The following is a 23651-nucleotide window of genomic DNA, read 5'->3' on the forward strand; positions in this document are numbered from 1 at the left end:
CGAGATGAAAAAGGTTGAAAATCGCTGTTCTAGACACTTGACCCTTATCACATATATTATTTTCAAGTGTTTTATTTCATTCAGAGGATCTTTCATCTTCTTGATGTATTGTCTTTTGAAGCATAAAGTTTTAAAATTAAAAAAAGTAACTATTAAGATTAATGTATGTGTGTACAAAGCCTTCTAAGTTAGCTCTAAAAACCATTTAAAATGATGACACAGTTTTCAAAGTGATTTTACTTTAACTTCAGTCAGGGATTTTTTTATTTTTTATTTCTCACTAGAGGCCCGGTGCACAAGAATTTGTGCACTCGGGTGGGGGGGGGGGGCGGGGGTCCCTCAGCCCGGCCTGTGCCCTCTCAGGGGATGACCCCTGAGTTTGGGACCCCTCAGGGGATGACCACCTGCTGGCTTAGGCACGCTCCCCAGGGGATTGGGCCTAAGATGGCAATCAGACATCCCTCTGGCAGCCCGGCAGCCCTCGGGGGATGTCCACTTGCCAGCAGGGAGCAGGCTTAAACTGCAGTTGGACATCCTTAGTGCTGCTGAGGAGGCAGGAGAGGCACCCACCACCACCGCTGTACTGGCAGCCATCAACCTGGCTTGTGGCTGAGCAGAGCTCCTCCCATGTGAGAGCGACCTGACCACCAGAGGGCAGCTCCTGCATTGAGAGTCTGCCCCCTGGTGGTCAGTGTGTGTCATAGTGACCAGTCATTCCCAGTCCTTCTGCTGTTAGGGGTCAGTTTGCATATTACCCTTTTACTATATAGGATAGAGGCCTGGTGCACGGATGGGGACCAGCTGGTTTGCCCTGAAGGGTGTCCCGGATCAGTGTGAGGGTCCCGCTTGGGTGCCTGGCCAGCCTGGATGAGGGGATGATGGCTGTTTGCAGCTGGTCACACCCCCTTCAGGATGGGGGTCCCCACTGGGGTGCCTGGCCAGTCTGGGTGAGGGGCTGAGGGCTGTTTTCAGGCTGGCGGGTGACTGAAGCTCCCAACCTCTCCTTTTTTTCTTTTTTTTTTTATTCTGGGATTTATTTACCTTCTATGGCTGTCACTGGAGCTGAGAGCAGGCTTTAGCTCTGAGGCTCGGCTCCAGCTCTGAGACCTCGGCTGCTGAAAGTAGGTATCTGGGTTTGTTTGGGTTCTATAATTGTAACACTGTTGCGGTCCTGCTGGCTCCAGCTCTGACAGCTGAAAGCAGGTTTCTGGAGCTTGTTTACCTTCTATAATTGCAACATAGTTTCTTAGAGTGCAAGCTCAGAGGCCGGTAGCAGCAGGCAGGGAACCTTGGCTTCCTCCTTCACTGGAGCAAGCAAGCCTCCTGTTTGCTTCAGCTGCCTGGCTGCCGGCCGCCATCTTGGTTGGCAGTTAATTTGCATATCTCGCTGATTAGCCAATGGGAAGGGTAGCGAAGTTATGGTTAATTACCATGTTTCTCTATTATTAGATAGGATTGTAAAGAGCACCTGGGAAAGGCCCCTGAGCTGACTGTCGTCTGAATCCAGTGGCGCCTGGCAGAGCCATGCCCTGGAAACATACCTTGCCAGAGGCAGGTGTGTTGTCAGTCTGACCTTTACCTCAGGTTCCAGGCAGTGGATTTCATTATCTAAATCCAGCCAGGCACCAGGAACAAACACAATTATCCGGGCCCACCCAGAAGTGACTATTACAAAGGAGCCACAAGAATGCACATATTTTCTTTATCTTAAACTTTAGTAAAACTTCCTGGCATCTTACTGTATAAAATAAACATGCTGTATCGGCTCTGGGTCCCTGTCTCTCCATCAGAGGACAGCTGTCCCACCTGGTCCCAGCTTTCCCTACTGTCTTTGTGTCTGTCTCTTTCATTTTCTCAATCCCCCGTTGCCCCTACTCAGGACTCCTGTCTGCTCTCTAGCTGTGCTGGTCGTGGAAAAGAGAGAAATATTTATAATTTATTTTTTCATATCACCAATTTTTAATTGGTTTTTCCTTTACAAGTACACCAGAGAATCATGCAATGCTGCCACCAATGGATGCAATCCTGGGCCACAAATCTGCACACTTCTTTGCAACTGGTCCTGTGTTGGCAGAACCTTTCATTTCCTCTTTATTGTTACTATGACCCCCGCATTATCTTCAAAATAAGAAACACGCCATTTTTTCTCCGGTATGGCTTTCATTGTTGAATTACCACCACTGGATGTACCTCCTTTCTGAGCTCTGGTTTGCCTTTTTTGACTGTGGCCATCACCATGCCACCCACACTGGCAGCAGGAAGTCTGTTCAGTCGTCCCTTGATCCCCTTCACAGAAATAATATACAAATTTTTGGCTCCTGTTGTCAGCACAGTTGATCACAGCTCCTACCGGAAGACCCAGGGAAATCGGAATTTCACCCTGGAGGACCCACCACATCCCTCTCCGGCTGGAAGGAGAGCAAAGTGCCCCAGCTGTCCATGGCCACTGTTCCCTGCGAGGCCAGCAGCCACTACACAACAGATGGAGAACGATCACCCAGAGCCAAAACCTCACCTCCTCAGTCAGGGATTTAAATGATATACAGAAAATTGGGACTAAAGTTATTTGCCTATTCAAAGTATGAATGTATGTGAGCATGAGTGTACATATATATATACACTAGTACATACACATATGTACACATGCACATGTTATTTCCCAGGTAATGTGTGTGTGTGTGTATGTATGTGTGTGTGTATATATAGGCTTTCTCTAGAAGAAATACATTTCTATAAATAGAAAAGCTTAGGCCCTGGCCAGGTAGCTCAGTTGGTTAGAGCATTGTCCTGATACACCAAGGTTGTGGGCTTGATCTCCAGTCATAGCACATACAAGAAGCAATCAAATGTGTAAATACGTGGAACAGCAAATTAATGTTTCTCTCTCTCTCTTCCTCTCTGATTTGATTTATAAAATCAATAAATTTTTAAAAAATGTAAAAAGTGATGAAACTCTCTGTGTCCCCACCTGTTGCTGATGGAAGTGGGCTTCTTGCAATGTAACGAGGAATTTTTTGAGACTTCCATGAGAGAATGAGTGATATTTATATACATGGAATTAAATCTCTGAGTCTCCAAGATCTCATGTTTCTGTCCTGCCAAGGAAAAAGTCCCATTTCGTCTTTAGCAGAGCTAGGATTAAAGCCATTGCCCAGAGTTTCCATCCCATATTCGCATGGTATGAAAGGTTTAACATGGTGGTGCATGGGTAGGCTATATAGCCATCTCAGACGGTGATTTAAGAAAAATTGAATTTAAGGAAAAGGGGATGGGGGATAGGATGCCCGAAGGGAAGGGCTGAACAGCACAGAGCCAAGGGAACACTGGGTTGATGGCAGGAGCTGGAGTTTCATCCTTATATGCAGTCAATGGCGGGAGGCTGAGTCGGTGAGCTTGGTGTGGATGGAATGCAGGTGTGCAATCAGGTGTCTTTAGGACAGTTTAATTCTTTATATGGTCTGATTTCTGGTCTTTGTTCTCCTGTGGTGATAAGCTACAAATGGTGACTAAGGATCATACTGCCCTATAGTCCTAACCCGTCCTGTCCAGCATCTGGCTAGGTTAACTTATGTTCCCAGATGTGGTCATTGCATGTGGGGTCCACATGGCCATGGGCCATACATCCTCTAGGACTATGAAGGGTACATAGGTGAGAGCATGGAAGCAGGAGCAAAGCCAGATGAACAAGAGAGAGAGAATTCCTTTGTCTAGGGATTATGTATTCCCAAATTTTCATGGGCCCCCACCCCTCTAGCCAATGACCTTTGCTCCCAGGTTAGACTGACAGACACGTATTTTCCCTGCATCAGTCCAACTTTACTTTGTATGCACCCATCTTCCCCTTTGTCCAGTCCCTTCCCCTATTGATTTGCAGGGCATGGGCCCTTGGTTCCCTGGGGAGAGTGAAATTGCAGCTTCCTAGTGAAGATGCCCAGATGACCATGCTTATAATGTCTGGCCTCCTTTTGCTTCCTATAATTAATATTAATAACTAACTACAATGGCAACAAAACTATCCCCCTTTACAATTTTCTTGCAAGTACCAGTATAAGAATGTTTTTTTAAAAATGTTGATTTTAGAGAAATAGGGAGAAACACAAATGTGAGAGAGAAATATCGATCAGTTGCCTTTTACACGTGCCCCAACCAGAGATCCAACTCATAACCTGGTATGTGCCCTAACCGGGAATCGAACTCACAATCCTTTGATGGGCCTGAGGATGCTCCAACCAACTGAACCACACCAGCAGGGCAAGAATCTTAAGCTTATAGATGCTTTATTTTGAAAGACAATTAATGGCTAAAAATCTCTCTTAAACTGTTTAAAGTAAACAAGCAGGTTGTATATCATATACAACCCAATGATAAAGCTTACTTAATAAGTACTATACACAAATAAGATTTCTTTAAATAATTTTTATACATTAATGATGGTTTCCATTTAAGATATATTAGTTTCAACTTTGGTTTTAATCACAAATGAACATGGAAAATATTAGGGGTTAAATATTGTGGAGTTCACAAATGCTCCTCTGTTTTAATAATATAAAGCAAACCATTACGTCTGATGAAAGGTGATGTTTAGTCAATTTCCAAAAGTCCACCAAGTGAAAACATTTCAAGTTTCAGTTCCCATTTAAGTTTCATTGTCCCGCATGTATTATGGTCATTAACAGCAATATCCTATCTAATAATAAGCAAACATGGTAATTAATGGTACCTCTGACATGCTTCCCATTGGCTAATCAGGGCGATATGCAAATTAACTGCCAACCAAGATGGTGGCCGGCAGCCAGGCAGCTGAAGTGAACAGGAGGCTTGCTTGCTCCAGCAATGGAGGAAGCCAAGGTTCCCCGCCTGCCGCTGCCGGCCTCTGAGCTGCACTCTAAGAAACAATGTTGCAATTATAGAAGCTAAACAAACCCCAGAAACCTGCTTTCAGCCAGCCGGGCCTCAGAGCTGGAGTTGCAACAGTGTTTCAATTATAGAAGCCAAACAAACCCAGATACCTGCTTTCAGCAGCTGAGGTCTCAGAGCTGGAGCTGAGCCTCAGAGCTAAAGCCGGCTCTCAGTTCCAGTGACAGCCATAGAAGATAAATAAATCCCAGAATAAAAAAAAAAAAAAAAAAAAAAAAGAGGTTGGGAGCTTCAGTCGCCTGCCAGCCTGAAAACAGCCCTCAGCCCCTCACCCAGACTGGCCAGGCACCCCAGTGGGGATCCCCACCCTGAAGGGGGTGTGACCAGCTGCAAACAGCCATCATCCCCTCATCCAGGCTGGCCAGGCACCCAAGCGGGACCCTCACACTGATCCGGGACACCCTTCAGGGCAAACCAGCCGGTCCCCACCCGTGCACCAGCCCTCTATCCTATATAGTAAAAGGGTAATATGCAAACTGACCCCTAACAGCAGAAGGACTGGGAATGACTGGTCACTATGACACACACTGACCACCAGGGGGCAGACTCTCAATGCAGGAGCTGCCCTCTGGTGGTCAGGTCGCTCTCACATGGGAGGAGCTCTACTCAGCCACAGGCCAGGTTGATGGCTGCCAGTACAGCAGTGGTTGTGGGAGCCTCTCCTGCCTCCTCAGAAGCGCTAAGGATGTCCGACTGCAGTTTAGGCCTGCTCCCCGCTGGCAAGTGGACAACCCCCGAGGGCTGCCGGGCTGCCAGAGGGATGTCTGATTGCCATCTTAGGCCCAATCCCCCGGGGAACGGGCCTAAGCCAGCAGCTAGTCATCCCCTGAGGGGTCCCAGACTGCGAGAGGGCACAGGCCGGGCTGAGGGACCCCTGTTTCCCCCCTCCCCCCCCCCCCAGTGCACAAATTTTTGTGCACCAGGCCTCTAGTACAGAAATGAGCCACAACTTGATCACTCTTAGTGTCTCTTTGTAAGTTTCCATACAAATTTAATCTCTTCTATAAGTGCTAAGTTTTAAGAAAGTGATTAAACTAAGTATTGATAGAAATAGAGTTGGAGAAGGACTAAAATTCTAGATATAACCTAAGAAGGGAGAAGCAAAAGAAAATTTTCAAGATTTATATTCCACAAGGGACTGTGCCAGAAGCCAATTCCAGCATGTCATAATTGCAAGAGTTTCATCAAAAGATTGATGGAATTTGGGGACTCAACAAGGGCTGAGTCACATATGTTATCATCTATTGGGAATCATCCCCAAACCTGAAAAGGGATGATTGCTTGCTGCCAGACAGCTCAGGGCATCTTAATCTACATGTTATTGCCTCCTACTGGCCAAACACTTGAACAGCCGTAGGCTAATTCCCCCATTCTGACAATGCCTCTGTATATGAAACCCTACCCTTTGAAGTGTATATCTCTGCCTCGCCTCAGGACAATTTGTGTTAATAAAAAGCATGGGGTCCTGAGACGAGGAGATCTTAGTTTCTTTAGCTAGGCTCCTCTGATCCCCAATGCCTTTCAAAATTATATTTCGTCTCTGGACTCTTTAAGTTCTGCAGAGCCCCTTCTCCAGATTGCTGAACCCTTCTTGATGCTGGAACAAGAACCCCGGCAGGACTGTTATCCTAAAGTGTGTGCAAAAGAATGCTAGCTCTAAATGTTGCTCCATAAAATGTTTAGAAATGATATTCATAGGACACAGAATTTTTTTAAAAAAACTTGAATTCTTCAATTGTCCCCACTTAATATATCTACATTTTAAAAAGTAACTTTAACCCAATATTTTCAAAAGGTACTTAATCTCAACCCTTTCTTATCCATTAACAGTGGGCCAAGACAGTATTTTCATATTAAATACTGAGAAACTATGTAAGTTCTTAGTGAGATGCCATTAAGGCCCTATTAAGAAATCATATAGTATGAGAAATCTTGCAGGGCAACAGGTAGAAAACTGCTCAGAAATATTTAAAATATTTAAGATAATATGCAAGACAGATATGAATACAAAATGCAAACAATGTAACAAAAGAATATAATACTAGGTGGTTGTTAACTGGCATGACAAAAGCATCAGCTACATAATTTATCGAATTACTTCAGATTATTTCTCCATTCCTACTGCTATCGCTTCATTCAAGCCCTCTTCACCATAGAAAGTTGGTAAATCTTCCTCAGTATAGTCCCAAACTTAATATGTATGACTCACTCAGGGATCTTACCTAAAATGCTGTAAGATCTTACTGATTTAATAGGTCTAAGGTGGGGTCTGGAATTCTTCATTTCTAACAAGTTTCCAGGTAATATTGATGCAACCATACTTAGAATAATAACAAAGATCTAATCCATTCTGCAAGCCATGGCCCTATTACTTTGCCTAAAATACCACTTACATCATGATACTGTCTCAGGAATCTACATTAACTTAGTGGATCCTATATAAACATTTACACTCAATTTTATCAAGAGCTTCATTCTGGACCAATTTAGTCTTTCTCCTAAAAATTATACTGATTCCAGCCAACCCAATTCAGCTCTGCTTTTTAAAAAATTTTTTAAGGTAAAATGAATATACAGTGAAGTACAGATTTTAAATGAATTAATTCATTGAGTTTCAATACATGTATACAACTGTGTAACCAATACTCTCCCCCAAAATGCTATAGGAAGGACATTGCCATCACACAACCCTGTTTTGACCCAACTCTGTAAATAACCCTGCCACCTTCCCACTGCCTCCCACCTATCCTTTCAGACTCAACTGAAACCCTTCCTTCTTCAAAACACGCCCCAAATCCACTCATAGACCTCTATCTAATTTACTACTATAACATTTCCCCCTCATCCATGGAGCATATGTTCCAAGACCCCAGTCAATACCTGAAACTGTGGATGACAGCAAATACGTTTTTCCTCTACATACATATCTTTTCACCTGTAGGAAGCACTTTCTGTGTTCTCTTTGGCATGTCCGAATTACCAGCATCACTTCTCTTGCCCTTTGAATACAAGCACTGAGATACCATGATAGTGGAACTGCTGAGAAGGCTAAGTGGCTAACAGGCAAAGCGCAAACAGCGTGGATATGATGCACAAAAAGGGATGATTCATGGCCCAGGCAGGACAGAGAAGGGCAGTGTGAGTTTTCATCATGCTACTCATAATGGTGCACAATTTAAAACTTATGAATTATTTCTGGGATTTTCCATTCAATATTTTTAGACTGTTTGACCATGGCTAACTGAAACCGTGGAAAGCAAGACCTCAGATAAGGGAAACTACTGCACTTTTCACGACCTGGCCATCATCTCTAACTGAACAAATGCAGTGGGATCCGCTCTACCTCTATTCTTACCCCACTCCAAAATATTATCCACAGAGAATTCAGTGACCTCCTAAAAATATACATCAAATCAGGTCACTCTCTTGCTTAAAACCCTCCAAGGGTTTACCATCACAGCTGTAATAAATCCAATGCCTTTTCCTGTATTTCTGTATCACTAAGCCCCTCCTTTTTCTCCATTACTTCCTGTATTCTGATCACATGAATCTTCTTTCTAGTCTTACAACACAGTGACATATTCCCACTTTAGGGATCTGCATTATTACCTCTTCTCTTCCCCACCACCTTTCTATTAGTGGCTACTTTTGCTATTCAGAGCTCAACTTAGAAGTTACCTCTTTACAGAAGCCTTCCCTGACCACAAAATCTAAAGTAGACACTCAGACTGTCTAACACAAATCCAACTTTAATTTTCTGCATAACATCTATTGGTGGCATGTATTTTATTAATGTGTTTCATTTGTCTCTTCTCACAAAAAAACATAAGCCCCATGACGATGGAACTTGTCAACAGTGCTCACAGGTGTAACTCCAGCACCTAGAACGCTGTCCAGCTCATTGCAATTAGATGCTCAACAAATGTTTGCTAAATAAATGTTACCACATGATATACAGAGGGTGTCCCCAACAGGTGTATACACACTTTGAATGATTATAGTCAGTGTTTATTAACATACAGTTCATTTCCGAAATTTAAAAGAATCTACAGAAAATAATTTTTTTTTTTGTCAGTGCCTGTTTTCAAACTGATAACCGTTCTGGTCCAGGCACTGTTGATAATGTGAAATCACAAACATCAAGAATCATTTCATTCGGTATTTGTGTTCCCTCCATTTGGTGACTGTTCCCAGTTTTGTACAGTAAATTTTACCTTTTATATATACCCATAAAAAAGTCTACTGGGTAAATTTTCTTTGTTCAGAGCTTCACCCATATTTCAATCAGTTAAACCTGAAAAGGAGTGGATATGAAGTGAGTTATTAGCTGTTAACGTATGTATACATTTTTGGGAACACAGGGTGTCTACAAAATATATATACACTGAATTAGTATAAAGGCAGTGTTTGTACTTCAACCGTATTTTCAAACTTCCAATAGCATTTAGGATGAATTTCCTTTGTTCAAAGCTTAGTCTGGCTGAAAAGAAAGAAACATCAATTGAGCTATTAAAAGTGTGCATACATGTTTTTGGGACACTGTATATACACACTATGCAGATGGAAACTGTGTCTGTGTCCCAATACAAAACTTATCATAAAACTTTAAAGAGAATAAGAAGGTTATTTCTAGTCATCAACGAAGCTAAATCCTTCACAGGAAAGAAAGGGAAGAAAAGAAATGCAGCTTAAATTCAGGACAAAGTATATAAAACACAGATTAAGTCAAAGTTTAATTCACATAAAGTTTAATCAGTCAAGTTAATGAAAATATCAAAATTTTTGAGATAGTGTATGGCAGCAGAAATGAAATTTTTGTTGCAAATAATACAGTACTTGGTGTTTCCATTATTGACAAACTATGCTGCAGAAAGAGCAATTGCATTGAATCTCAATTCATCAGGGTCACGTTCCATAAACTTCTTGCAAACTTCTATGGCATCCTATAGGGGAAAAATATAAATTTTCAGTTTATAAACATGTGTTTTACTTGCAAATCATAAGTGTTTCATACTTTCCTAGTTTGTACTAATGTTACACTGCACACTTGTTTTTCCAAATGAAGAACAACTAAAAGCACACCAGAAGAACGAACATTTCGTGGCCTAACTAGCTTAGTCCACAAGTATAAGATACAGTAAGTATTCTTTCTTAAAATCCTTTTAAGAAACTTTTAACTTGACAATTACATTTCACTGATTCTAAGCCACACAATTTGTTCATAAATTTAAAAATCTCTAAAATCAAGATCAAGATACAAATGATGGTATCATGAATCTAATGAAATATGGGATACAATGTGCAACTCTTTCAAAACTATTCTTGCCTTTTTCTTCTTTTTTAAATCCTCTCCCAAGGAAATGTTTTTATTAATTTTTAGAGAGAGGAAGGGAGAGAGAGAAACATCGATTGGTTGCCTCCCATATGCCCCCAAATGGGGATAGACCCCCAACCTAGGTATGTGCCCTGACTGGGAATCAAACCTGCAACCTTTTGGTGTATGGAATGACAATCCAGCCAGAGCAAAACTATTCTTGCCTTTTTCTAATTTGGTACTTGTTCACATAAAGAGCTCTGAAAACTTCTTTATTTGCTATAGGTTAACACTAGCTCAAATTTTTCTTTTTGGATTTTTTCAAGAGAGCAAGGACAAGGAAATATCCATATATAGATAAAATGTTATACAAGTGAGTTTTAGAGATGTTTCAAAGATAACCAGAACATTAATAACACTTAAAGTGGGACAAGTTTTACTCTTACCTCTAATAACGTTTCATCACTAGTTTCACCATGGTTAATTGGAAATGGTTTCCGTCCATCTATAAAAAATAGACAAACAGTTGAATGTTTAGCTGTTTGTACAAGATAATGTACTTTCAACTTCCACTTTCCTCCTCTTACAGTGAGGCAAAAGTTAAATGATTATATGTCCTAAAACAAGTATTTTAAATGTGCTACCTATGAATATTCTTTAACATTAAAAGTTATTAGATTAAAAGTAAAGTTATTAGAACCTTGCTTCCATGTTTGAAAACCTAAATTATCTTCATAAACAGAATTTATTATAAATACATATTGGCTTGATTTAATTTCCTAAAAAGAATATGAAAAATAAGTCAGGGTTTTTTTTAAGTTAGGATCTGTTTTTACCCTCAGAAATATGGGAAAAAGATTATTTCTTCACTTTAAGAGTTAAATCAGAAGGCTTCTAAGACTGACATGTTTACATCAACAAAAGGGAGCCATCCCAAGTTTTATATATTATTACTAATTGTGTACCTTCAAGGTAGTAGTATAGAATAATAATCTAAATAAACTAGGATTACTTTACTGACCAGCAAAAATAACTAACTGCAACTATAGTCACTTGAATAAACTAGTAATTTTTCAATACTATGAAAAAGTCTAGAATTATATAAACTCATGTTACCCAAAGGTAACTGATAACTCTACACAAAGTAGGTTTACAAATGTTTGAATGGAAAATATTACAATAATTAATAAATAATAATAGAAGAATAAACTCTGTGTTTTGCATACTTAAAACTGTAAATTTACTTTCGCCCTATCCTATGCATCAAAATTTATCATCTCAAATGTCTTATAAGTGGGACTTCAAGTACAAATCATAAAACACAATCCCTTTTATAACTCTATGGTTTCTAAATATAATAAAATTTTTAGTCAATAAGTATATGTAGTAATAGACTTAGACTAATAGATACCATATTCAAAGAAAAACTATAAGCAAAAATTAAACAAACAAAAAAATATGGTTACTTATTTTTTTCTTAAAAACCATGTGTTCTCTTAATTACCATTTTCTTTTTGATTCCTTTAAACTTTTTGAAAAAAAAAATGTTTTTTCAATTACAGTTGACATTCAACATTATATTAATTTCAGGAGTATATAGTACAGTGGTTAGACAATCATATACTTTACAAAGTACTGCTGCTAATATTTCCAGTACCCAACTGGCACCATACACAGTTATTATAATATTATTGATTATATTTGTTTCTAGAGGCCTAGTGCACGAAATTCATGCACTCGGTTCGGGAGGGTCCCCTCAGCCCAGCCTGCACCCTTTCGCAGTCCGGGAGCCCTTGGGGGGTGTCTGACTGCCGGTTTAGGCCCGCTCCCCATGGGCCTAAGCTGGCAGTCAGACATTCTTCTCACAATCTGGGACCCCTTGCTCCTCACCGCCAGCCTGCTCGCTGCTCCTTAGCGTTGCCACACAGGTGAGAGAGGCTCCTGCCACTGCCGCTGCGCTCATCAGCCATGAGCCTGGCTTCTGGCTGAGCGGCACTCCCGCTGTGGGCTGTGGAAGCACACTGACCACCAGGGGCCAGCTCCTGCGTTGAGTGTCTGCCCCCTGGTAGTCAGTGCGCAACATAGCAACTGGTTGTTCTGGTTATTCCTCCAGAACGGTTGCTTAGGCTTTTATGATATAGACTAGAGGCCTGTTGCAGGAAGATTCCTGCAAGAATAGGGCTTCCTGCGGCCGTCTCTGCCGCCCCGCTTGCTTCTCTGCAGCTTCGCTCCCTTCGGCAGTGCTTGGCTTCCTTCTACACTATCTTCAGTCTTTGCTCTGCGCCTACATATGCAAATTAACCACCATCTTTGTTGGGTTAATTTGCATACTCACTCTGATTGACTGGTGGGCATAGCAGAGGGACAGTCAATTTGCATATTTCTTTCATTAGTATAGATGCGTACTTCATATTCCTGTTACTATTTTGTAACTGCCAACTGGTACTTCTTAATCCATTCACCTTTCTCACCCAGCTCTGAATGCCCTTCCCATCTGGCAACTATCAATTTGTTCTTTGTAAGTACGAATCTGTTTCTGATTTGTTGCTCCATTTATTGTTTGTTTGTTTTTTAGATTCCACATATAAGTGAAATCACATGGTATGTGTCTTTCTGACTTATTTAACTTAGCATAATACACTCTAGGTCAATCCATGTTAGTGCAAATGGTAAGATTTCATTCTTTTTTATGGCCAAGTAATATTTCATTGTATATATGTACCACATCTTCTTTATCTAATCGTCTGCTGATGGACACTGAGATTGCTTCCATATCTTGGCTATTGTAAATAATGCTGCAATGAACATAAAGAAGCATTTATCTTTTCATATTAGTATTTTGGATTTAATAGGATAAATACCCAGAAGTGAAATTGTGGGGTCATACTGTAGTTCTATTTTTAATTTTTTGAGGAACCTCCATACTGTATCCTATAGTATTCCACTAACAGTATATGAGAGTTCCCTTTTCTCCGCATTCTAACACTTGTTTGTTGATTTATTGATAGCTATTCTTCTTTAAAATTTTTTAATTTTATTTTTTAAAATAGATTTTTATTGATTTCAGAGAGGAAGAGGGAAAGATAGAAGCATCAATGATGAGAGAGAATCATTGATTGGATGCCTTCTGCACACCCCCCACTGGGGATCGAGCCTGCAATCCAGGCATGTGCCCCCAACTGGAATCAAACCTGGGACCCTTCAAGTCCACAGGCTGGCTCTATCCACTGAGCCAAACTGACTAGGGCTTGATAGCTATTCTGAAAGGTGTGAGGTGATAACTTATTGTGGTTTTAATTTGCATTTCTCTCAAGATTAGTGATTTTGAGCATCTTTTCATATGTCTATTAACCAGCTGTATGTCCTCTTTGAAAAAGTGTCTGTTCAGGTCCTCTGCCCATTTTTTAATTGGAGTGTTTGTGGGGTTTTTTTGTGTTGAGTTGTATGAGTTTTTCCTATCTTTTGGATATTAAGCCATTATTGGATGTACCATTGGCGAGTATCTTCCATTCGGTAGGCTGTCTTTTCATTTCGCTGATCGTTTCCTTTTCTGTGCAAAAACTTTTTAGTTTTATGTAGTCCCATTTGTGTGTTTTTTCTTTTGTTTCCCTTGCCCAATGAGAGAGACCCAAAAAATATTACTAAGAGCAATGTCAAAGAGTTTACTGCCTATCTTTTCTTCTGGGAGTTTTATGAGTCTTACATTTAAGTCTTTAATCCATTTTGAGTTTATTCTTGTGTATGGTGTTAAGAAAGTGATCTAGTTTCAGTTTTTTGCATGTATCTGTCCAGTTTTCCTAACACCATTTATTGAAGAGACTATCTCTATCCCATTGTATATTTTTGCCTCCTCTGTCATAAATTGACATAGGTGTGGGTTTATTTCAGGACTCTCTATTCTGTTCTATTGATGTATGCGTCTATTTTCATGCCAGTTCTTGAAATATGCCATTGGTATTTTGACAGGGATTGCACTGAGTCTATAGATTGCTTTTGGTAGTATGGACATTTTAAGAATGTTAGTTCTTTCTATCCATGAGTGCAATATATGCTTCCATTTATTTGTATCTTCAATTTCTTTCTTCAATGTTTTATAATTTTCCAAGTACAGACCTTTTACCTCCTTGGTTATTACATTTATTCCTAGGTATTGAATTCTTTTTGATGCAATTGTAAAGTGAATTGTTTTCTTAATTTCTCTGATAGTTCATTATTGGTGTATAAAAATGCAATCGATTTCTGAATATTAACTTTGCGTCCTGCACTTTACTAAATTAATTTATCAGTTCTAATAGTTTTTTGGTGGAATCTTTGGGGTTCTTTATTTATAGTATCATGTCATCTACAATTTTTTATTCAATAACTCAATTCTTTTCTTGCTCAAGATTCCTTTTGAATTTATTAGGAATCTATATCAGGGTTACTGTCCATTTCCCTTGCAACTGCCATCCACATTTGTCTTATAAGTATCCCCCTGCTCTCTGATATATCAAAGATTATGACTATTCTTTAGAACTGAAGTTCTTTAAACTCCTTTAAAGATTGCTATCTCCAAAGGGCTCTAATTCTCCATCAGCCATACTGATCATTCTTGCTAAAGAACACCTAAAACAAACAAGATCTCAGTAGTTCTGCCTTTCTTTTCTGATATTCTTACTTCAAACCAATTTTAAAATACTTCTGTGTTGATCTTGGCATGCTACAAAATAGGACATTCTTCATATGTAGCTTACCTTTGATATATGTCTTTCTTTCTACTGCTAGCTAACTATTCAAATTGAGTTTTTTAGACAACTCTTTGCTTCCCATTGATCATAGATTTATTTTTTCTAAGTATCTTTTCAATGTTATTGTTTATTTTATTACTAAGTGTTTCATCCTGAAAGTCACCATTACTTTTTAGTCCCTAGTTATGGATAATATGTATCGTTTCTCTGGCCTTTTCTAAATCTACTTCCTTGAAGTCAACAGAATGTGTCTGGTAAGTCTCAGCACTCTATTTCCATTTCTACTAGTTATTCTTTATTATTCAGAGTGGAAATGAAGTTTCCAGCAATCAGTCACACAACTGAAATCCCCAATCACTATTACACCTTAACTCTATATAAATTTTATAGACTGACTTAGCAAATATAAATTTTATGGAATAAATTAGTGAAGCTCTGAGGTCTGTTACATACTCCCATAACAATTTCTTTTCATTTTAGTTTGATTCCTACTGAAATCATTTGACTATAGAAGACAACCATCAATTTTTATAAATATGTTATTTCCTTTCCTTTTCCCCTTTAAAAGAGCAATTTCTTTTTAATAAATTATATAATTTTGTTAGCATATTTCAAACACAAAATCCATCTAAATTTTATGGACCTCATTTGCAGTTGTAAGCTGAGTTCTTTCAAAATTCTTTGTCCTTAACTTACATGAATGTCTATCAGCTATGCTGTACACCTGAAACTAGTACAAAAAAGTGTTGAATGCAAACTGTAATAAAAAGATTTAAAAATTTTTAAAAACTCTGTCTTTAAATAAGTTAAGAAAATTAAAAGTGGCAAGTTAATATTGAAAAGTACTTCACTTTTTTGTTTCTTTATTTGCCCCCCTCCCCCCCTTTTTTTTGAACACAAGAAGGTCTCATGGAGAAGAACAGGACTCGTAAGTACTAAAGTACTATAGATCAATTATGAAGGAGTCATAAGAAGTTCTCTATCTAAATGAAACAATTAAAATTATGAAGATTTCCTCCAAAAAGTCCCTGAAATAATCTACCTGGAGTTAAACTTTTTAAAAACTAAGTGCCAAAATTCTAAGTAATTAATCATGTGTAGTTTGACATATGCCCTAGGAAGTTGTTGCCAGAAAACAGACTCTTGTAAAGTCTTTTAAAAAGTCAGATGTAGCCAGCCAGTGGGCTCAATCCCTGGTTGGGGGTGTGCAGGAGGCAGCCAATCAATGATTCTCTTTCATCATTGATGTTTCTATCTCTGTCTCTCCATCTCTCTGCCTCTCTGAAATTAATAAAAATACATTTTTTAAAAAAGTCAGATGTAATACAAAGGGATAGTACAAAAGCCTGAAAACTAGTAATACTCATTACCAAATATAAAAACTAGACATGAATATTACACTATGTCTTAAAACTAGTTTCAGGATCAAAATGGCTTATGCAGATGTTGATGATATCTATCTCAATAACATAGTAAAAAGTGCTGGGAGTGATTTACAGGAGTTTCCTATAATGATTTTTACTTTACTGCTTTGCTAAAATGTAAAGGTGGTATGCAAACATTTTGAATTGTAAGTTGCTTGAACACCAAAGAAAAATTTGATTTTTTCTAGTAAGAAGTCTTAAATGAAAAACTTTCATTATGCCAGTTCAATGCTATAACGCAATCAATTAATTTAAGTAAATAATAAATACCAACAATCCCGTTTATCACAAATACAGACTTTTTCATTTCCAATTTCTCTCCCCAGAGTAAATTTTTAAAGTTCTTACCTAATTCATAGAGATGCCCATCTACGTGAACTAATGCAATAAAATGAAGATCTACTTTTTCATCTATATTTGGTGCCTGCAATAGGAGGAAACATACATATTACATATGTTTATAGTCAAACAAATCAAGCAAGTACATGTAAACACATACAAGTATCAAATCACATCAGAGAACATTTATCCAAAATAATTAAAGGCTTAACCTTTGATATAGTGGACAATGAGTAAATATGTTTACGTTTATAACAAAGTGCTCACCCATTAACAAGAAAAATGTCAACTACAAGCACATTTTTCTTAATCTCAACAATCTAAATATCTAAAGCTTTGTTCACCTTCAAAGGCCCAGCACTTCACACAATGCCTGGTATATATAGTAAATGTGCAATGTATACTTTCTGAATGAAATAAATGCATAAAGTGATTTGTCTAATTTTTGAAATTTGAAAAAGAAAATCTTTTACATTTTAATAGCATAAACAGTTTTAAAAACTCTAAGTTTTAAGACTTAAAGAAAGTGAGTTCTCCCTTAATAACTTGACTTTGATGATATTATTTTTTTGAAAAATAGAACATAAAGAGTTTTACAGTAAAATAAGTATCTTTACTCATCCTACATTCAAAAGGTTTATAAATGAATAGACTCAGGAAAATAACCCAAAAGGTTAAAGGGGGAAAATAAGGATAAGAGCAAATTAAAATACAACTAACTGTAGCCTATATTTTTTCTCTTGCTTTCTTAGTAAACGCTTTGAAATTAAAACTATTTTGGCTTACCAAATTCAATTTTCATGAGCAATATCTGCTACATTTGTTAAACATTCAAGTAACTTATGCAAAGTCAATACATGATTCACTCACACTGTCTTTAATACGCAGTAACTACAGTTAACACAAATATGTGTTAACTATTTATCGAATCTAAATGGTGTGAAATGAAGTACAATCAGTGTTAAATGCAAGTACACATTTTAGAAACAAAGTTTTCACAAGGCATAAATCAAATTACTTCTCATATTATGTAACATCCTGTAACACAATAGTAGCTTAACTCTAAAATGTGTATTTTTTTTACTCGTTAGTAATTACATAATTTTAAGTAGTTATAATATGAAGTTTTCAGGTGCAGAAATTGAAAGATACAGAAGAAACATTATCTTGTATTTACTGAATGCTCTTAAAACATTTACAGATAGAGTGACTCATGTAAGCTCACATTATTCTTCAGGAATTATTTTCTTCAAGTTTATGAATGAGAAAACAGCAACAAAAACTGATGTGGCAAACTAGCTCTTCCTAACTTCAACATAGAACTAAAGAATTCCGAAGTTGGTAGCAATCAAAGTCATCTAGGTTACTGTTGTTAATCTCCTCTCTACCACAGCCCGTACTTTTGGTAGACCCTCCAACAACAGGGAACTGTCACTAGACTTTGAAGCAATCCATTCCTTCTTTGACCCTCATACTGAAGCTAAAATATGTTTCCCAGTGTTTTCCACCATCTTATAAAAAGTCTAATAGCTCCTGAGCATGATGTTTCTTCAAATAATTAAAGATGGTGACAATGAGTTCCCTTACTTTCCTGGTCAGAGAATCAAATGTATTACTGATTGCTCAATCTAATACCAATGACCCAAAGAGAATTCAAATTTTCAAGGCTAAACCTAGGCAATTCTACAAATGATAAATTCAATTCTATAAAAAATGCCAGAAAGAATTGTTTATCCAAATAGGAAAAGGTCTGGTTTTCTCATTTTAAGATACAATTCTCCAACAGGATATTAAATCTTTTGATCCATGTTTTCAAAAATTTTAAAATATTTTAACACCATTTCTTCTAAGCATATTGCATCTTATAGCTTCCATTTTTCTTATCTTGCCAGTAAATATAATTGTGCTAAAGATAAAAGTAGTATAATTGGAGTCAGATATATGAACATATATACTCAATCCCTGTAAACACTGATTTTATCTGTTTTGAGGTTTAAATGAAATGTATTACTTTGTAAATTGTTAAGTGATACTAAACATTCTGTATTATTACAATATTAATACTGCATTATCACAAAATCTAAGAAATCACTAAATCTAGTGACTCAAAATTGTGTGTCAGTACTTGCTATGAGCCTTTTCCTTTTGTCTACGTGTAATCTGAAAAGTGCAATTATTCACTGCTTAAAAATGATTCCACCCCAAAACAAGAATAAATAAAAAGCAAATTCCAATAAGTTTTTCATTTAAATAAAATGACCAACATATAATAAACAAAGGGCAAAAAACAGAAGCTATAGATTTGGATCATTTTTGCCTACATTTATATATATTATTTTTTATAAAGTTCCCCAATTTAGAATAAAATACTTATCCCAAATAATTAAAAAGTAATATAACAAATTAATTAGATAGAAAGTAAATACTAAACAGATATTTCAAATTATAAAAAGGTACGGTTGAACTTTAATTAATAATTGTATGGTACTTAATATATATTAGGCACTGTTCTAAGTCTTAAATGTACTGACCAATTAATTATCATTTAAATCCTGCAAGGTGGGTAATATAATTATACCCATTTTACTCTCAAGAAAACTGAGGCATGGAAGCATTAAGTAACATGTTCGAGATCACAAATCCAGGCAGTGTCATTCTAGAATCTGTGTGCTTAACCACTAGGCTATGAAAATATTTATGAAGATATAAAGCAATGGAATTAATATTGAGCAAAGATCAAAATTATATAAAAACACATAAACCTGGAAAAAACAAATTTTATGATATGCTCATTTATATTTAGAATAGTTTTAAGTACAAAGAAATTTATTCATATTTAGAATCAATTATGCCTAAGACAGACTTTACAAAATTAGGGTTTTACTCTGATCATTTAATTCATCTTATATCTCCTACTGTACAAATTGGCACAGTAGGGAAACAACAAATATGATAAATGAATAAAAATGACAAATACACACTGTGACCCAATGAAGATAATGAAACACAGAGACACCAGTTTTGTTGATACTCAGCAAAAATCAAAGGTTCTTTTGATGACCATACTGCTATTTGGAGGAAGCAGATGTTTAAGGAAAAGTGCCACGACTCCACTTCAGAATTTGAATATAGCTCTAGAAGAGTAAGTAAAGGGAGGAAAGAATGTTTGACACCAATTTTTTTTTTAAGCATTAAACATTATGTGTAATCAGACTTCCTTTGGCTTCAAAAGTCATGATGATTTATAGAAGTGTCAAGTTTCTTATAAATGTATGGCATATACCAAATCTCTCAACCAATCCAAAGTCATTGCCACTAATAGTCTAAAACATCAGAAAGACAAGAGCTGTAGTTGCTGAAACCTGCAGTTTATTTCAATTATGAAAATAATTAGAATTCTATCATCAACCTCAACATTTAAGAAAATTAGCAAGATTATAAGAACATATACACACACTTTTAAATAGTTTGCTAATATTATCTACTCAAGAAGGAGAAATCCTAAAATTTGTGGGAAGCCTACATCAATTCACAAGGAAAAAAACGTTCGCCTCTTACTTGGAAAGATGTTCTTTAAACTGAATAGGCAAGGAAGATTGGATCAAGATTAAACCAAGTACCTGAGCCACCTCAAGAAAAAATAGCTTAGATGAAACACCCTACACCATGAAGTATTAGATTAAGGATAGAGTAAGTAAAGCACCCCAGAGCATGACAAGAGCCTAAAGTCATGTTCAGAAACATGAAAAAAAAAAAAAAAAAAAAGAAATGGTATAGAACTCAGAAGGTACACAGCATTTGTTGACCCGAGTCAACTAAATGAAATCAGAAAGATGAAGGGTAAAAGAATACATATTCACTTTAATGAATGATAGGAACGTAAACATGATCATGAATGTCCATTAACACTCATCAAAAGGCAGGCATTCTTGCATTGGTAGGACATGAAGTGGAAAGATGGATTTCACCAAGGCATTGGTGAAAGTCAAGCTAGACTGCAAAGCATGGAGGTATGCTTGCAATCTTACTGGGAGGGAAAACTAATGGTTGAGTGAACCAAGAGAAAAGCATTTTGAAGACCGAAGAAGTTTAAGGGGAAAAATGGACTGCCCTTGTCACTGGAAGAAGAGATGGAAGATTGACTACACTTACAACAGAATGGAGACCCAAAGATGGTAGGCGTAAGAAGGGTCGCCAGCGACGAAGACGGAGAGATGGACTGGTAGCCTTTGCAGGGTCTACATGGTTACGTTTGACCCAGGGCAGGGATGCATGGTGACACAATGATGAGGCCTTCGTTCTGCAGTGGCTACAATGAGGCTGTGATGAGGATGGCGAGGACTACATAATTAAAAAAGAGAACATTTTACTTAGACCACGTTACTTGGCGATCATTTTTTTTTAAAAGCAACGTATGGTCATACTTGTATTTATATGGTCTAGCACTTTTAATCAACCATAATCCAGAAAAAACCATAAATGAATATTGATTAAAAGCAGGTAAAGTGGAAATATATAACCAAGGTATCAGGGTATATGCCATAGATTCTGTAAGTGCACATCTAAAATATTTACATATCCTCATATGCATAGCAGACTGGTGGAATTGATTATTCAAATTCTCTAGGAACAAAATATAGGCTGCAATTTAACTGTTTGATCAATCTGATTAATAAAATCTGCCATGAAATTTCCTTTCTTAGTTGGACAAGGCAAATAATACCTCTCTTTTGTGTGTGTGTGTGTGTGTGTGTGTGTGTGTGTGTTTTAACCTGCTCCCTTGAGTATATACCTAAGAATTCATCCAGGGACATTTGACTGAATTGAAATAAATAGGGATAGTATTACACATGTTTCCTAAAGGAGTGAAATGTTACTAATCAAAGCCTTCTTTTGGAAAAACAAACAAAAAACACTCAACATCTTATCCAGCTAGATGTTCTGTTATAGATAGTATTTTAGAGAAAGCTTGATAAATGACAGTACAAGTTGAAAGTGGAACAGCAGGCATCATGCAAGAAAGAAAGAACAATCGACTTGAGAGGTTGCCAGCTCTAGTCTCGGTGACTTTGGGTAAGTCATTTCACTTCTTGGAGCCTCAGTTCCCTTGTTTACAAAGTGAAGCATTTAGTCTTGATGATTTACTACTTTCCTTCCAGCTTTAAAAAAAATCTGAGAATTTAAAAATTGTAATTATATGAAATTAAGTAATATAATTTAATACTGTAAAAAACTGCAGAGCATCATAAATGACACTTTTTAAATGTATTTTTTTTAATATATTTTATTGATTTTTTACAGAGAGGAAGGGAGAGAGATAGAGAGTTAGAAACATCGATGAGAGAGAAACATCGACCAGCTGCCTCCTGCACATCCCCCACTGGGGATATGCCCGCAACCCAGGTACATGCCCCTGACCGGAATCGAACCCGGGATCCCTCAGTCCGCAGGCCGACGCTCTATCCACTGAGCCAAACCGGTCTCGGCTAAATGTATTTTTTTAAAAAACATATGAGAACACTCAGTAACAGGCATACAATGATATTTTATTTCTTTTTTGTCTGTGTTGTTTCTACCTAAAGCAGATTATATTGACATTTCCTAAATATAAATCACTGAATAAAATGAGCAAGAGCTCTTGTCTGGAAAAAAAAAAAAAGCACCCAGCTGGCATGGCTCAGTGGTTGAAAGTCCACCTATGAATTAAGAGGTCATGGTTCGATTCCCATTCAGGGCACATGTCCAGGTTGCAGGCCTGATCCCAAGTGTGGGGCTTGCAGGAGGCAGCCAATCAATGGTTCTCTCTCATCATTGATGTTTCTATCTCTCTATCCCTCACCCTTCCTCTCTGAAAACAATAACATATTTTTTAAAAACTCACTAAAATGGAATTATATCGAATTGTTTTTAAAAAAGAAATATACATGAAATATGTAACATACTATCTTCTTACTTCGGCTGACAAGTTAAATGAAAGCAAACATGGCCTAACAATAGTATTAGTTAAAATATGTATCACTTATTTTGTGCCAGACACTCTCTGAAGCACTTTATATGTATTAGTTTATTTAATCTCCCAGTAACCCATGATAGGCACTATAATTATTCCCATTTTACAAATGAGGAACCAGAGTACACAGAAGTTAATTAACATGCACAGGGCACATTACCAGTACATGGCAGGGCTGGGATTCAAACACAGGAAATCTGGTTCTAGAATCCAATGCTCTCAATCACTGTGGTGTACAGCCTAAGTGGCCAAGAGGAAGACTTAATACTAAGTTACTAGACCACATTCTAATGAGGGGGTAATCCTCTTAAAATTAGGTATTTTGAGAGTCACCCTTTCATACACCAAATACCATAAAAGACAAATCTGGCTCAACAGTTATTCATTAAATGAACATGCTTGTGATAACTAACTTTTTTTTTTTTTTTTTTAAATATATTTTATTGACCTTTCACAGAGAGGAAGGGAGAGAGATAGAAAGTCAGAAACATCGATGAGACAGAAACATCGATCAGCTGCCTCTTGCACATCTCCCACTGGGGATGTGCCTGCAACCCAGGTACATGCCCCCGACCGGAATCGAACCTGGGACCTTTCAGTCCGCAGGCCGACGCTCTATCCACTGAGCCAAACCGGTTTCGGCAATAACTAACTTTTTATGTTAATCCAAATGAAAACTTTATAACTGTTACTCCAATAAATAACACCAGTCAGTACATGAAATAAAAAATATTAATTTAAATCAGCATGAAAAAATTAAAAGCACTTATTACCATAATGAGAAGAAGCAATTAAGTCCTTGCTTAGGGATAATGGATTTCATTAACCATGACTTAGTCTCTTTAGGAAAATGAAGGGGATTTCCCTGAATACTTTCTGAGGCTCATTCAACTCTGAAAATTCTATGATCCTACTTAGTA

At 37.5% G+C, this 23651-nt stretch overlaps 1 protein-coding gene and 1 pseudogene across 4 annotated transcripts in view; both read right to left on the reverse strand.

Moving 5' to 3' along the window:
- Positions 1-1994: 1994 nt before the first annotated feature.
- On the reverse strand, positions 1995-7943 carry LOC308513725 (large ribosomal subunit protein uL14-like; annotated as a pseudogene). The gene is made up of 2 exons: positions 7853-7943; positions 1995-2471 (listed from the first exon to the last, which is right to left on the reverse strand). The product of its transcript is annotated as a large ribosomal subunit protein uL14-like (transcript).
- A 967-nt stretch (positions 7944-8910) lies between these two features.
- The window catches only part of UCHL3 (ubiquitin C-terminal hydrolase L3), a 52049-nt gene continuing 37308 nt past the window's right edge, over positions 8911-23651 (reverse strand). Inside the window, exons 6-10 of one of the 3 annotated variants that reach the window (XR_013995573.1) lie at positions 20874-21062; positions 19703-19855; positions 16731-16806; positions 10678-10736; positions 9653-9860 (exon numbers count right to left, since the gene is read on the reverse strand). Coding sequence is in view for 2 of the 3 variants with exons in the window: in XM_081084187.1 (XP_080940313.1) it covers positions 9777-9860; positions 10678-10736; positions 16731-16806; positions 20874-21062 (408 nt within the window). In the remaining variant the exon portion in view is untranslated. Of the gene's footprint in view, positions 9861-10677; positions 10737-16730; positions 16807-19702; positions 19856-20873; positions 21063-23651 lie in introns of all 3 variants that reach the window. The other 2 variants (XM_081084187.1, XM_081084188.1) reach the window with 2 other exon arrangements.

Source organism: Myotis nattereri (assembly GCF_964212035.1).
Source record: "Myotis nattereri genome assembly, chromosome: 2".
NCBI lineage: Eukaryota > Metazoa > Chordata > Mammalia > Chiroptera > Vespertilionidae > Myotis > Myotis nattereri.